The sequence below is a fragment of the Ranitomeya variabilis genome, chromosome 1 (genome assembly GCF_051348905.1).
Source record: "Ranitomeya variabilis isolate aRanVar5 chromosome 1, aRanVar5.hap1, whole genome shotgun sequence".
In the NCBI taxonomy this organism is placed as follows: domain Eukaryota; kingdom Metazoa; phylum Chordata; class Amphibia; order Anura; family Dendrobatidae; genus Ranitomeya; species Ranitomeya variabilis.
Window position 1 is genome coordinate 713,147,659 of NC_135232.1, and position 13,132 is coordinate 713,160,790.

General features: G+C 44.7%; 1 protein-coding gene across 2 annotated transcripts in view; it reads left to right on the forward strand.

Annotated features, from left to right (window-relative positions):
• Positions 1-11,590, forward strand: part of LOC143779144 (zinc phosphodiesterase ELAC protein 2-like) — a 73,044-nt gene extending 61,454 nt beyond the window's left edge. For both annotated transcript variants that reach the window (XR_013216496.1, XM_077267442.1), the window contains one exon: positions 10,396-11,590. Coding sequence is in view for 1 of the 2 variants with exons in the window: in XM_077267442.1 (XP_077123557.1) it covers positions 10,396-10,450 (55 nt within the window). In the remaining variant the exon portion in view is untranslated. The remainder of the gene's footprint in view (positions 1-10,395) is intronic.
• The last annotated feature ends 1,542 nt before the right edge of the window (positions 11,591-13,132 follow it).

Sequence of the window (13,132 nt, forward strand, 5' to 3'; positions counted from 1 at the left end):
TCTGACTACTATTGAAATGGAAGCCCTCAACTCCTTAGCAGATAATGCCAAGATTATCATCAAACAGTCCGATATGGGCGGGAATGTTTTCATTTTAGACACTATTAAATATCTGATGTTGTGTGAGTCTATTCTATCTGACCATACTACGTATGAGGTTTTGAGAGGTGATCCTACAGCCTCCTACTCTTGTCTACTCCTTGGGATACTTGCCAGGGCCCTGGATGATTTCCTTATATCAAAGGACGAGTTTAACTTTATGTTCCCAAAATATCCCACCATTGCTACATTTTGTTCACTTCCGAAGATCCATAAGGGGCTCACCCCCCCTTAAGGGTCGTCCAATTGTGTCAGGGATCGATGCCCTATGCCAAAATGTGAGTGTCTATTTGGACCATATTCTACCACCATTTGTAACAGCCTTGCCGTCTTATATAAGAAATACCAGTGACTTATTGAACAAACTTGAGGATATACGTATGTTATGATCCTTAGTGGCTGAGGATCACGAATAGACCAGCAAGTTAATAAACTAAGGACAAGCTCTAGGGAGATGGTAACTGGACTGATCGCAAATCTGAACCTATCCAAAACAACTAGAGGTAGCCGGTGAACGTGCCTACAAAATTCCTAGACGTCTCGAGCCAGCCTGAGGAACTAGCTACCCCTAAAGAGAAAGAAAGACCTCGCTTGCCTCCAGAGAAATAATCCCCAAAGATATAGAAGCCCCCAACAAATATTAACGGTGAAGTAAGAAGAAGGCACATACGTAGGGATGAAATCAGATTCAGCAAAAGATGCCCACTAGTACTAGAAAGCAGAAAATAGAGCAGGGGTCTATGCGATCAATAAAAAACCCTTACAAAATATCCATCCTGATATTACAAGAACCCACGCACCAACTAATGGTGTGTGGGGAGAAACTCAGTCCACTAGAGCATCCAGCAAGCGAGGAAATCACATTTTAGCAAGCTGGACAAGAAAACATGATAAACACTGCTGATCAAAAAAAAAGCAAACAAAACTTAGCTTTGTCCTGGATGGACTGGGAGCAAGGTAGTCAGAAGGAATCTGAGTAACACTGATTACATCGACAGCCGGCAACAAGAGGAAGTAAAACAGCTATATAGGAACCTCCCAGAGGATAACGAACCAGCTGATAGCCAGAGACCAGCAGGATAACAAACAAAGCCACCAGGGGGAGCCCAAAGCAAAAGTCACACCATACCACCAGTGACCACAAGAGGGAGCCCGAAAACAGAGTTCACAACAGTACCCCCCCTTAAGGAGGGGTCACCGAACCCTCATGAAAACCCCCAGGGCGATCAGGATGAGCCACATGGAAGGCACAAACCAAATCGGCCGCATGAACATCAGAGGCGACAACCCAAGAATTATCCTCCTGACCATAGCCCTTACACTTGACCAAATACTGGAGCCTCCGTCTAGAAACACGAGAATCCAAGATCTTCTCCACCACGTATTCCAATTCTCCCTCAACCAGCACCGGGGCAGGAGGCTCAACCGGAGGAACCACAGGTACCACATACCTCCGCAACGAGCGATGGAACACATTATGAATAGCAAATGATGCCGGGAGGTCCAGACGGAATGACACAGGGCCAAGGACTTCCAGAATCTTATAAGGACCGATAAACCGAGGCTTGAACTTAGGAGAGGAGACCTTCATAGGAACGAAGCGAGAAGACAACCACACCAAGTCCCCAACGCAAAGTCGGGGACCCACACAGCGACGGCGGTTGGCAAAGAGCTGAGCCTTCTCTTGTGACAACTTCAAATTGTCCACCACATGATTCCAAATCTGATGCAACCTATCCACCACAACATCCACTCCAGGACAGTCAGAAGGCTCCACCTGACCCGAGGAAAAACGAGGATGAAACCCCGAATTACAAAAAAAAGGAGAAACCAAAGTAGCAGAACTAGCCCGATTATTAAGGGCAAACTCGGCCAACGGTAAAAAAGTAACCCAGTCGTCCTGGTCAGCAGAAACAAAACATCTTAAATAAGTCTCCAAGGTCTGATTAGTTCGCTCGGTTTGGCCATTCGTCTGAGGATGGAAGGCCGACGAAAAAGACAACTCAATGCCCAACTTAGCACAAAAGGTCCGCCAAAATCTAGACACAAACTGGGATCCTCTGTCAGAAACAATGTTCTCAGGAATCCCGTGCAAACGAACCACATTTTGAAAAAACAGTGGAACCAACTCGGAGGAGGAAGGCAACTTAGGCAAGGGCACCAAATGGACCATCTTAGAAAAACGATCACACACCACCCAGATGACAGACATTCTCTGAGAGACAGGGAGATCTGAAATAAAATCCATGGAAATGTGCGTCCAAGGCCTCTTCGGGACAGGCAAAGGTAACAGCAAACCACTGGCACGAGAACAGCAAGGCTTCGCCCGAGCACAAATTCCACAAGACTGCACAAAGGAACGCACATCCCGCGACAAGGAAGGCCACCAAAAAGACCTGGCCACCAAGTCTCTGGTACCAAATATTCCAGGATGGCCCGCCAACACCGAAGAATGAACCTCGGAGATGACTCTGTTGGTCCATCTATCCGGGACAAACAGTCTCTCCGGTGGACAGCGGTCAGGTCTATCCGCCTGAAACTCTTGCAGCACACGTCGCAAATCTGGGGAGATGGCAGACAAAATCACCCCTTCTCTAAGGATACCAGCCGGCTCTGAATCTCCAGGAGAGTCAGGCACAAAACTCCTAGAAAGAGCATCAGCCTTCACATTCTTCGAACCCGGCAGGTACGAGACCATGAAATCAAAACGAGAGAAAAACAACGACCAACGAGCCTGTCTGGGATTCAGCCGCTTGGCCGACTCGAGATAAATCAAATTCTTGTGGTCAGTCAAGACCACCACACGATGTTTAGCTCCCTCGAGCCAATGTCGCCACTCCTCAAATGCCCACTTCATAGCCAACAGCTCCCGATTACCGACATCATAATTCCGCTCGGCAGGCGAAAACTTTCTTGAAAAGAAAGCACATGGCTTCATCACAGAGCCATCGGGGCTTCTCTGCGACAAAACAGCCCCCGCTCCAATCTAGGAAGCATCAACCTACACCTGGAAGGGAAGTGAGACATCTGGCTGACATAAGACCGGAGCCGAAGAAAACCGACGCTTCAGCTCCCGAAAGGCCTCCACAGCCGCAGAAGACCAATTAGTCACATCAGAACCCTTCTTGGTCAAATCCGTCAAAGGCTTAACAACGCCAGAAAAATTAGCTATGAAGCGACGGTAAAAATTAGCAAAACCCAAGAACTTCTGAAGACTCTTAACAGATGTAGGCTGCGTCCAGTCATGAATAGCCTGAACCTTGACTGGGTCCATCTCAATAGTAGAAGGAGAAAAAATGAAACCCAAAAAAGAAACCTTCTGGACTCCAAAAAGACATTTTGAGCCCTTCACAAATAAAGCATTGTCACGCAGGACCTGAAAGACCATCCTGACCTGCTTAACATGAGACTCCCAATCATCCGAAAAAAACAGAATATCATCCAGATACACAATCATAAACTTATCCAGATATTCACGGAAGATGTCATGCATAAAGGACTGAAAGACTGAAGGAGCATTAGAAAGTCCAAAAGGCATCACCAAGTACTCAAAATGGCCTTCAGGCGTATTAAATGCAGTTTTCCATTCATCACCCTGTTTTATACGCACAAGGTTATACGCACCACGAAGATCTATCTTGGTGAACCAACTAGACCCCCTAATGCGAGCAAACAAATCAGTTAACAATGGCAAAGGATACTGAAATTTGACCGTGATTTTATTCAAAAGGCCATAATCAATACAGGGTCTCAGGGAACCATCCTTTTTAGCCACAAAAAAGAATCCTGCACCAAGAGGGGATGAGGACGGGCAAATATGTCCCTTCTCTAAAGACTCCTTTATATAACTCCGCATGGCAGCATGCTCCGGCACAGATAAATTGAAAAGTCGTCCCTTAGGAAACTTACTACCAGGAATCAAATTTATAGCACAATCACAGTCCCTATGAGGCGGTAGAGAATTGAGTTTGGGCTCCTCAAATACATCCTGGTAGTCTGACAAAAACGTAGGGACTTCAGAAGGAGTGGATGAAGCAATAGACACCACAGGAGCGTCACCATGAATTCCCTGACAACCCCAACTTGACACCGACATAGCTTTCCAATCCAGGACTGGATTATGAGTCTGCAACCATGGTAGACCCAACACGACGACATCATGCAAATTGTGCAGTACAAGAAAGCGAATCACCTCCTGATGAACAGGAGTCATGCACATGGTCACTTGTGCCCAGTACTGAGGTCTATTCGTAGCCAATGGTGTAGAATCAATTCCCCTTAGTGGAATAGGGAATTTCAAAGGCTCCAAAACAAAACCACAGCGCCTGGCAAATGACCAATCCATCAGACTCAGCGCGGCACCTGAATCTACAAAAGCATTAACCGGGTAAGATGACAGGGAACAAATCAGGGTAACAGACAAAATGAACTTAGGCTGTAAAATACCAATGGTGACAGATTTATCAACCTTTTTTTTGCGCTTAGAGCATGCTGAGATAACATGCCATCCACCTCTGGTCAGAATTCTGTCACATTGCATAGATTCAGGTGTCTGTTCAGAAGGCACCGCCAAATGGTGCACAGGTTTGCGCTCCCACAAACGCCAATCAATCCGAATGGCCAGAGTCATTGACTCATTCAGACCTGCAGGCGTAGGGAACCCCACCATGACATTCTTAATGGCTTCAGAAAGACCTTCTCTGAAATTTGCAGCCAGGGCACACTCATTCCACTGAGTAAGCACCGACCATTTCCGAAATTTCTGGCAGTACACCTCTTCTTCATCTTGCCCCTGCGAGAGGGCCAATAACATTTTTTCAGCCTGGTTCTCAAGATTAGGTTCCTCATAGAGCAATCCAAGGGCTAGAAAAAACGCATCTACACTAAGCAATGCAGGATCCCCTGGCGCCAATGCGAAGGCCCAATCTTGGGGGTCACCACGCAAAAAGGAAATGATAATCTTAACTTGCTGAACGGCATCACCAGAGGAACGAGGTTTCAAAGAAAGAAACAACTTACAATTGTTCCTAAAATTCAGGAACCTAGATCTATCTCCAGAAAACAACTCCGGAATAGGTATTCTAGGCTCTGACATAGGACTGTGAACAACAAAATCCTGAATACTTTGAACCCTAGCAGCAAGATGATCCAGACTGGAAGCCAAGCTCTGGACATCCATGTCAGCAGCTGAACTCAGAGCCACACCAAGATTAAGAGGAGGAGAGAAGCTAGCCACAGCAGCTAGACACACGGCAACAACAACAACAAAAAAAAAAATTCTCAAGGCTTCTTTTCTCCTGCTTCTGCCATGCAATTAACACTTTACTGGCCGGCTGTACTGTTATGATCCTTAGTGGCTGAGGATCACGAATAGACCAGCAAGTGAATAAACTAAGGACAAGCTCTAGGGAGATGGTAACTAGACTGATCGCAAATCTGAACCTATCCAAAACAACTAGAGGTAGCCGGTGAACGTGCCTACAAAATTCCTAGACGTCTCAAGCCAGCCTGAGGAACTAGCTACCCCTAAAGAGAAAGAAAGACCTCGCTTGCCTCCAGAGAAATAATCCCCAAAGATATAGAAGCCCCCAACAAATATTAACGGTGAAGTAAGAAGAAGGCACATATGTAGGGATGAAATCAGATTCAGCAAAAGAGGCCCACTAGTACTAGAAAGCAGAAAATAGAGCAGGGGTCTATGCGATCAATAAAAATCCCTTACAAAATATCCATCCTGAGATTACAAGAACCCACGCACCAACTAATGGTGTGTGGGGAGAAACTCAGTCCACTAGAAGCATCCAGCAAGCGAGGAAATCACATTTTAGCAAGCTGGACAAGAAAACATGATAAACACTGCTGATCAAAAAAAAAGCAAACAAAACTTAGCTTTGTCCTGGATAGACTGGGAGCAAGGTAGTCAGAAGGAATCTGAGTAGCACTGATTACATCAACAGCCGGCAACAAGAGGAAGTAAAACAGAGCTATATAGGAACCTCCCAGAGGATAACGAACCAGCTGATAGCCAGAGACCAGCAGGATAACAAACAAAGCCACCAGGGGGAGCCCAAAGCAAAAGTCACACCATACCACCAGTGACCACAAGAGGGAGCCCGAAAACAGAGTTCACAACAACGTATTGATCCAGGTACTATCATTGCATCAATTGACGATGAGTCTCTATATAGTAGCATTCCACATTCAAAGGGGATTCAGGCAGTGGAATATTTCCTTAGAACCAGGGGAACTCATCTCTTGGTACATAACAACCTAGTTATTAGACTACTGCAGTTCATTCTTGAACATAATTATTTTCTCTTCAGCGGCAAGTTTTACCACCAGCTCAGGGGTACAGCTATGGGGAGCCCCTGTGCCCCCACTTATGCTAATTTGCTCCTGGGCTGGTGGGAAGACACCATTGTGTTCTGTGATGAGGATTTCACATGGTGCCCCAGGATTTTATTCTGGAGGCGCTACATTGATGACATCCTCGTCCTTTGGGCAGGGGATGGTCCCTCTTTTGAGAGCTTTGTGATGCATCTGAATAACAATGATCTAGGACTTAGACTCACGTGCGATATTGGAGGTGCGAGTATTCCTTTTTTGAACGTCTATATCTCGAGATGTCCAGATGGACGCCTCGAAACATCTTTTTCGCAAGCCAACGGCATCTAACAGCTTGTTGCGATGGGAAAGCTACCATCCTTTCAATCTGAAAAGGGGTATTCCAAAAGGGCAATTTCTTAGATTGAGAAGAAATTGCTCATCATTAAGAGATTTTGAGTCTAAATCCAATAATCTCAAGAAAAGGTTTAGGGATCGTGGATATCCTGCAGAGATTGTTAATGAAGGATATAGGCATGCAGCGGGCTGCAATCGATCTGAGCTCCTTGTTCCCAAAATTAAAGATGATGAAAACCAACCTACATGCCTAATCGGAACTTTTGATGACCAAAACACTAGGGTTATGGGTATTCTTAAGAGATACTGGGGGGTACTCATGGCAGATCCCGATATCTGTAGTGTTATTTCACCCCAAGCGGCTGTTACCTTTAGGAAGGGAAAATCTGTCTGCGATTTTGTGTCCCGGAGTCATTGCAGTGCCCCTAAGCCTTTGGGCACATGGCTGGACCGTAGACAACCTGGAACTTTTAGGTGTGGATCATGCAGTTTCTGTAAATATGTCAAACCCAGCAATACTTTTACGAGTGCTGCGAAGGGTAGGATCTAGCAAAATAGACACTTTGCAAACTGCAAGACGGTAGGGGTAGTATACATCTGTACCTGTTCATGTCCCCTGGATTATGTAGGGAAGACAAAACGACAATTCAGGGTAAGGATTGGTGAAAACATTGGGGACATCACCCACAAGAGGGATACCCCTTTGTCTCGCCATGTTAATGATATACTGTACATTTGGGGGACCTTAAGTCGATTTCATTTAGGGTAATTGAGACTGTGTCACAATCGAATATACAAGGAGACTGGGACAAAAGGATTATCCAGAGGGAGACCAGATGGATATTCTGGATGGAATCAACAAACCCGGGGGGGCCTTAACGAGCAGCTTAATTTTGGCTGCTTTATCTGACCTGTTTTTCTTTGCCAAAAAAACACTTTCTTTGCCTATGTTATATTGGTCCTACAGACCATGACAAAATGTATTAGTATGTCTCCTACTGCAGTGACTTTTACATTTTTTGATCAATGTTTGATACCATACGTTTGTTTTTTATGTATCTGCGACTGCGGTTCCACTCTAAACAAAAAAGCCATGCTGGACTTGAGCATGCTATGGTTAGTTTTCGAATGTATTAAGAATGGGGGTTCTGCCAATAGGTGTGTTCATTCAGGATACTGTGTAATAAAAATAAGAATAAAAATATTGCTAAGAACCTATTAGTATAGGCATTTGGTCATCTGTTATTTCTTTATTGTTTGAGTACCAATGGGGCATTTGTCATAAGTTCCATCATTAATTATATATTACTATTAAGATTATTTGGTTATTAGTCATCACTTAGTATAATAATAATAATATTTATTTATATAGCGCCAACATATTCCGCAGTGCTTTACAGTTTAACAGTTTCAAACACAACAGTCATAAGTAACAACGTTAACAATACAATAATTAAAGCGAAATAAGACGACACAGCTCGTGAGAGCTTACAATCTACAATGAGGTGGGGGAGATACAAAGTACAGGTGTGTATTTACAATGATGTATTTACAATGATGGTCCAGCCATCTTCAGGGGGTGGGGGATAGATGGGGATAGTGAATGGGCTACACACACACAAACATAAAATGAGTTTGATTAGTGAACGTGGTAGGCCGCTCTGAACAAATGTGATTTGAGGGAGTGCCTAAAACTGTTCAAATTGTGGATGGTTCTAATATCATGGGGTAGAGCATTCCAGAGGATTGGCGCAGCACAGGAGAAGTGTACTTTATTATATGATGTACAGAATATCGCACAGTATCATAGACTATATCCACCACTGCTTTAGTCCTAAACTACTTTGGTCTATTTAGTGGTGGAATGGCGGTTTAGTGGTGGAATGCCCTATTATGCCCACGTTTTACCTTCTCCCCAAGGTCCACAAAGACTCAGTTAATCCCCCAGGGCGTCCGATTGTCTCTGGCATAGGAGGGCTCTGTGACCCAGTATGTAAATACATTGACTACTATCTTAGGTCGCAAGTAGAAACTCTACCCTCCTATGTCAGGGACACTACGGACGTCCTGAGGAGATTGGATGGCCTCTCTTTAGAACCAGACATGTTAGTGACGGCAGACATCGAAACACTCTACACCTCCATACACCATGATGATGGGATGGAGGCAGCAACTTTTTTTCTTGAGTCAAGTAGTATTGACTCGGATGTGGTGAGCCTGGTGTTGAGGCTTTTGCAGTTCATCCTGACACATAATTGCTTTACGTTTAAGGACCGATACTACCTCCAGAGTCGAGGGACCGCGATGGGGGCGGCGTGTGCGCCCTCTTATGCTAATTTGTTTTTGGGATATTGGGAGAGAGTCATATTTGGGGACGCACACTCCGCCCCCCAAGTACTGGGGTGGTATCGGTACATTGATGATATTTTGTTTATTTGGCAAGGGTCCGTGGAACACCTTCATCAGTTTATGCAGGACTTGAACTGTAACAGCCTCAAAATCAGGCTTACGTACAACTTCAGTAGAGAGAGTATTTCCTTCCTTGACATCATGCTATATGTTCAGAGTGATGGCTCCATTGGTACGGATGTTTTCAGGAAGGCAACCTCAGTGAATGCACTTCATGCCTCCTCGTCCCATACTGGCTCCACTATTGGGGCAATTCCCATAGGGCAGTTTTTAAGGATAAGGAGGATATGCTCCACTGAGGAGGCTTTTTCGAAACAGTCAGTGGACCTTGGGGAGAGATTTAGGTCACGTGGATACAGTAATAGGAGCATAAAAAGAGGGTATGTTCGAGCCAAAAATCAAAAGAGATGTGACCTCCTATCACATGTACCCAAAACGAAAAAGAAGGATGAAAAAATTAGGTACATATCCACATTCAACCACCAGTGGGGAAAAATGAGGGACATCCTGAGGAGACACTGGCCCATATTAAGAACAGAACCAGTTTTGGCCGAATATCTCTCGGAAGAACCCCTTATGACAGCAAGGAGGGCGAAAAATCTGAGAGATATTTTGGTCAAAAGCCACTACGTAACTAAGACTCCTCCTATTTTTGGTGCTGGCAAAAGAAAATGGGGCTTCTTCCCATGTGGGGACTGCCTGGCGTGTCGCAATCACGTGAGGACACAGTCATTTGCCTCTGTGGATGGGAAACAGTTTAAAATTACAGATTACATTTCATGTAGTACCACCTTCGTGATCTACATGGCAAAGTGTACATGTAACCTATCCTGTGTTGGACTGACCTCACGTGAACTGAGGGTCAGAACACGGGAGCATGTCAGGGACATCATGGCTGCTAAAGAGGCAAAGGATGATGTACCTCTCAAGTCTATACCTAGACACTTCAGGCAGTATCATAGATGCAATCCGAAAGAATTGAGTGTCTTTGGGATTGATCATGTTAGGGGGGGTATAAGAGGTGGGGACCTAAAGAAAAAACTCACACAACTTGAATGTCGATGGATCAATATATTAGGTACAATGTCCCCACACGGGTTAAACGAACAGATTAGCTTTGCATCCTTTTTATAAAATTTCTAGCTCCGGGTCCGTTTTGATTCCCTGTTTCTGGATTTTAATTTTGTGTGTCTTTGTTATTTTTAGTACCTTTTGCACGTATCCTTCTCCATCGTCGTTGTTCGTCTGGGCGTGTTTGTGACATCTGGAGGTTATGTCGGCTGTATCCTCGGACAAATGAAGAATCTGGAAGAATAATGAAACCAGTCATGGACTATTATATTATGAGGAAATACTGTACGGCAGTTATGAGGAGGCGATATTATATACTAGAGGATCTGCCTCCTGGCATATGTTGTAGTAACCCTTGCTGTATTGTTTCCCTTTGTTTCCCCTGTCTTTTGTCGTTCTTCTTTTGTCTGGTGGATAATGTATTTAATATGCATAGGTTTCGGGAGGTAGCAGGATCGAGCCAGTATGAATATACTGGGGCTATGGATATATTCTCCATCTTCTAATGGAGGTGGAGTTAGTTCCCAAATTTATTATTAGGCATTTGTTTATTGAATGGGTCACTCTTTGTTCTTTCACTTTTATTATTTACACTTGCACTCCCTGCATTTTTCTTTTTATAGGGAGTGGGTTTTTTTCCCCCACTTTCGTTATATGTATGAGGTGGGTCCGAATATGACTGCCACTAATGGTGACAGGTGCACCACTTCTTCTCTTTATAGTATTAGTGGCCGGGCATTCGGTTGAATGATCATTAGGCAACACCATACACATGATATATTGCACTGGTTGCACTTTATTCATATTTATGGGGCAAATTGGCCTCTTCTGTATATTTTATTTAGTTTTATGGGGGGGATCGTTTATATTCCTATGGCTATAATGGTGATAGCCCCAATATTTTATACTATACATAGCATCGCTCTTGCTGCCCTTAGCTTTTCCCTTGAGGAAGATGGCCGCGTGTGTATGCGCGCATGCGCGCCACGACGGTGCCCGCGCATCGCTTTCTCCGGCACTCAGTAGCGGTGGAGCAGGAAATGACATCTTGAGGGTTTTCCCTCTGCCTGCTCGCAGCGCCGTAGATGCCGGGGTTGTGATGTGCGGCGTTCCGTAGATGGCGGTGCGCATGCGCCAATTACAGAGCGTGATGGCCGCCACAGCTGACAATACACCCTTAAATATAGCCCAGTTTGACACACAAGCATGTCCCCCCGAGGAAGCTCACGCGAAACGCGCGAGGGGCCACCGGACACACACTGTCACCATAGGATATTTGGGTAAGACTGACAGGAATATTTGGATACTGGTATTATGATGTTTGATTCATGATTAAAGTAAAAAAGAAAAAATGGTCAGCACTCACCATTCCCGATGCTTAAAAAGTCTTTATTAGAACATGGACACGGACAGGGAGAGCATGGTGTCCAGGGATGCGAGGGACCCCTTTGCCGGTACGTACAGAGTTAAAATGTTCACGTATGCGCACAAAAAGTGGACGGAAGGTTTTACCTATATAATAGAAGCCACAAGGGCAAAATATCACATATACTACATGTGTGCTTCTACATGTAATAAAATCACGTACCAAATGCTCGATGGGGCCTATTTTGCAGGTTTTCCCGGTCAGGTGGTAGGGGCAGAAACTACAGTGCCCACACTTAAAATTGCCTTTCGGAGTACTCCCCGACAGCCAATTATTGCTACGGGACCGTATTCGATTATGTACCAACAGGTCTTTTATATTCTTACCGCGACGAGCCGCGAACAATGGACCATTACATGTCTTATCAACCAGATCACTGTCCCTGCACAGGATATCCCAGTTATTCCTAATCACGGACCTAATTTCTCTATCCATAGAGCTAAACTTAAAAGAAAAAACAAAATGTTCTTTTCCCTCCTTTCCCCTCTTACGTCCAGGATCCAGATCCGAAGTAGAACGCCCTGTGTTCACCTCAACTCTTTCCAAAGCCGCATCCAAAACCGGGGCAGGAAAGCAAGTATGTATATTTGTATACTGTTTTTTTCATACTCAGCACGCTGCTGGCGTTTCATTCTAGGCGTTTACCTACAGGGTGATTAATCACCAGCTGTGTTGTTTTCCAACATGGAACCAGCAACCTTACCCCTCTCTAACGGACTGTTAGCAGGACGGGAGAATGTGGACTCTTTTTTTACTGAATGTGAGTCACAAGAGGATGTTTTTACTTTGAGCACTAAGACTTTGGAATATAGACTTTTTAATACAGCGGAGAGGGAAGTTAATTTGTTTTGGACTAATAATTCGTTGAAGTCCTATGTCGACTGTGGACGTGTACCCCGTGGCCTGAGGGTCTTAAAAGAGATGTCCCAGTTCAGAGATAACCCTGTTTTTGTCTTGGAGTGGGAAAAGATCTTGCTTAAATGTTCCCAGGACTTACTCCAATTAGTGTTACAACAAAACATCATGAATTATGAGACCACTAAACTCGAGTTGAATAAAACAAAGGAGGAGCTAAAAACTCGTCTAACGGAAGCCCAGTGGGCATCAGTTGACAAAAGATTGGACATCAAGCTGGTGAATTTGCAAACAGAAATCAAGCAGAGGAAGCGTGATAAATTCATCCGCGATAAGCATGACTTCGACACTGGAAAGGTGTTTACATGGAATAGATATGGCCACCAACAGAGTAACCGCAGATCAATGAGGAGGAATTATAGAGCCAGAAATTCTAAGAAAAACAACAGGAGAGACTATCTTACCACGGATTCGGACTCTAGCGCTAATGAAGACAGCTTGGCGGAGGTCACCATTGAGACCCAGACGGGTACAACCTTACCTGTTACAGCCCCTTTAGACGTAGGACACGCCGGGGGGGGCGCAAGAAAT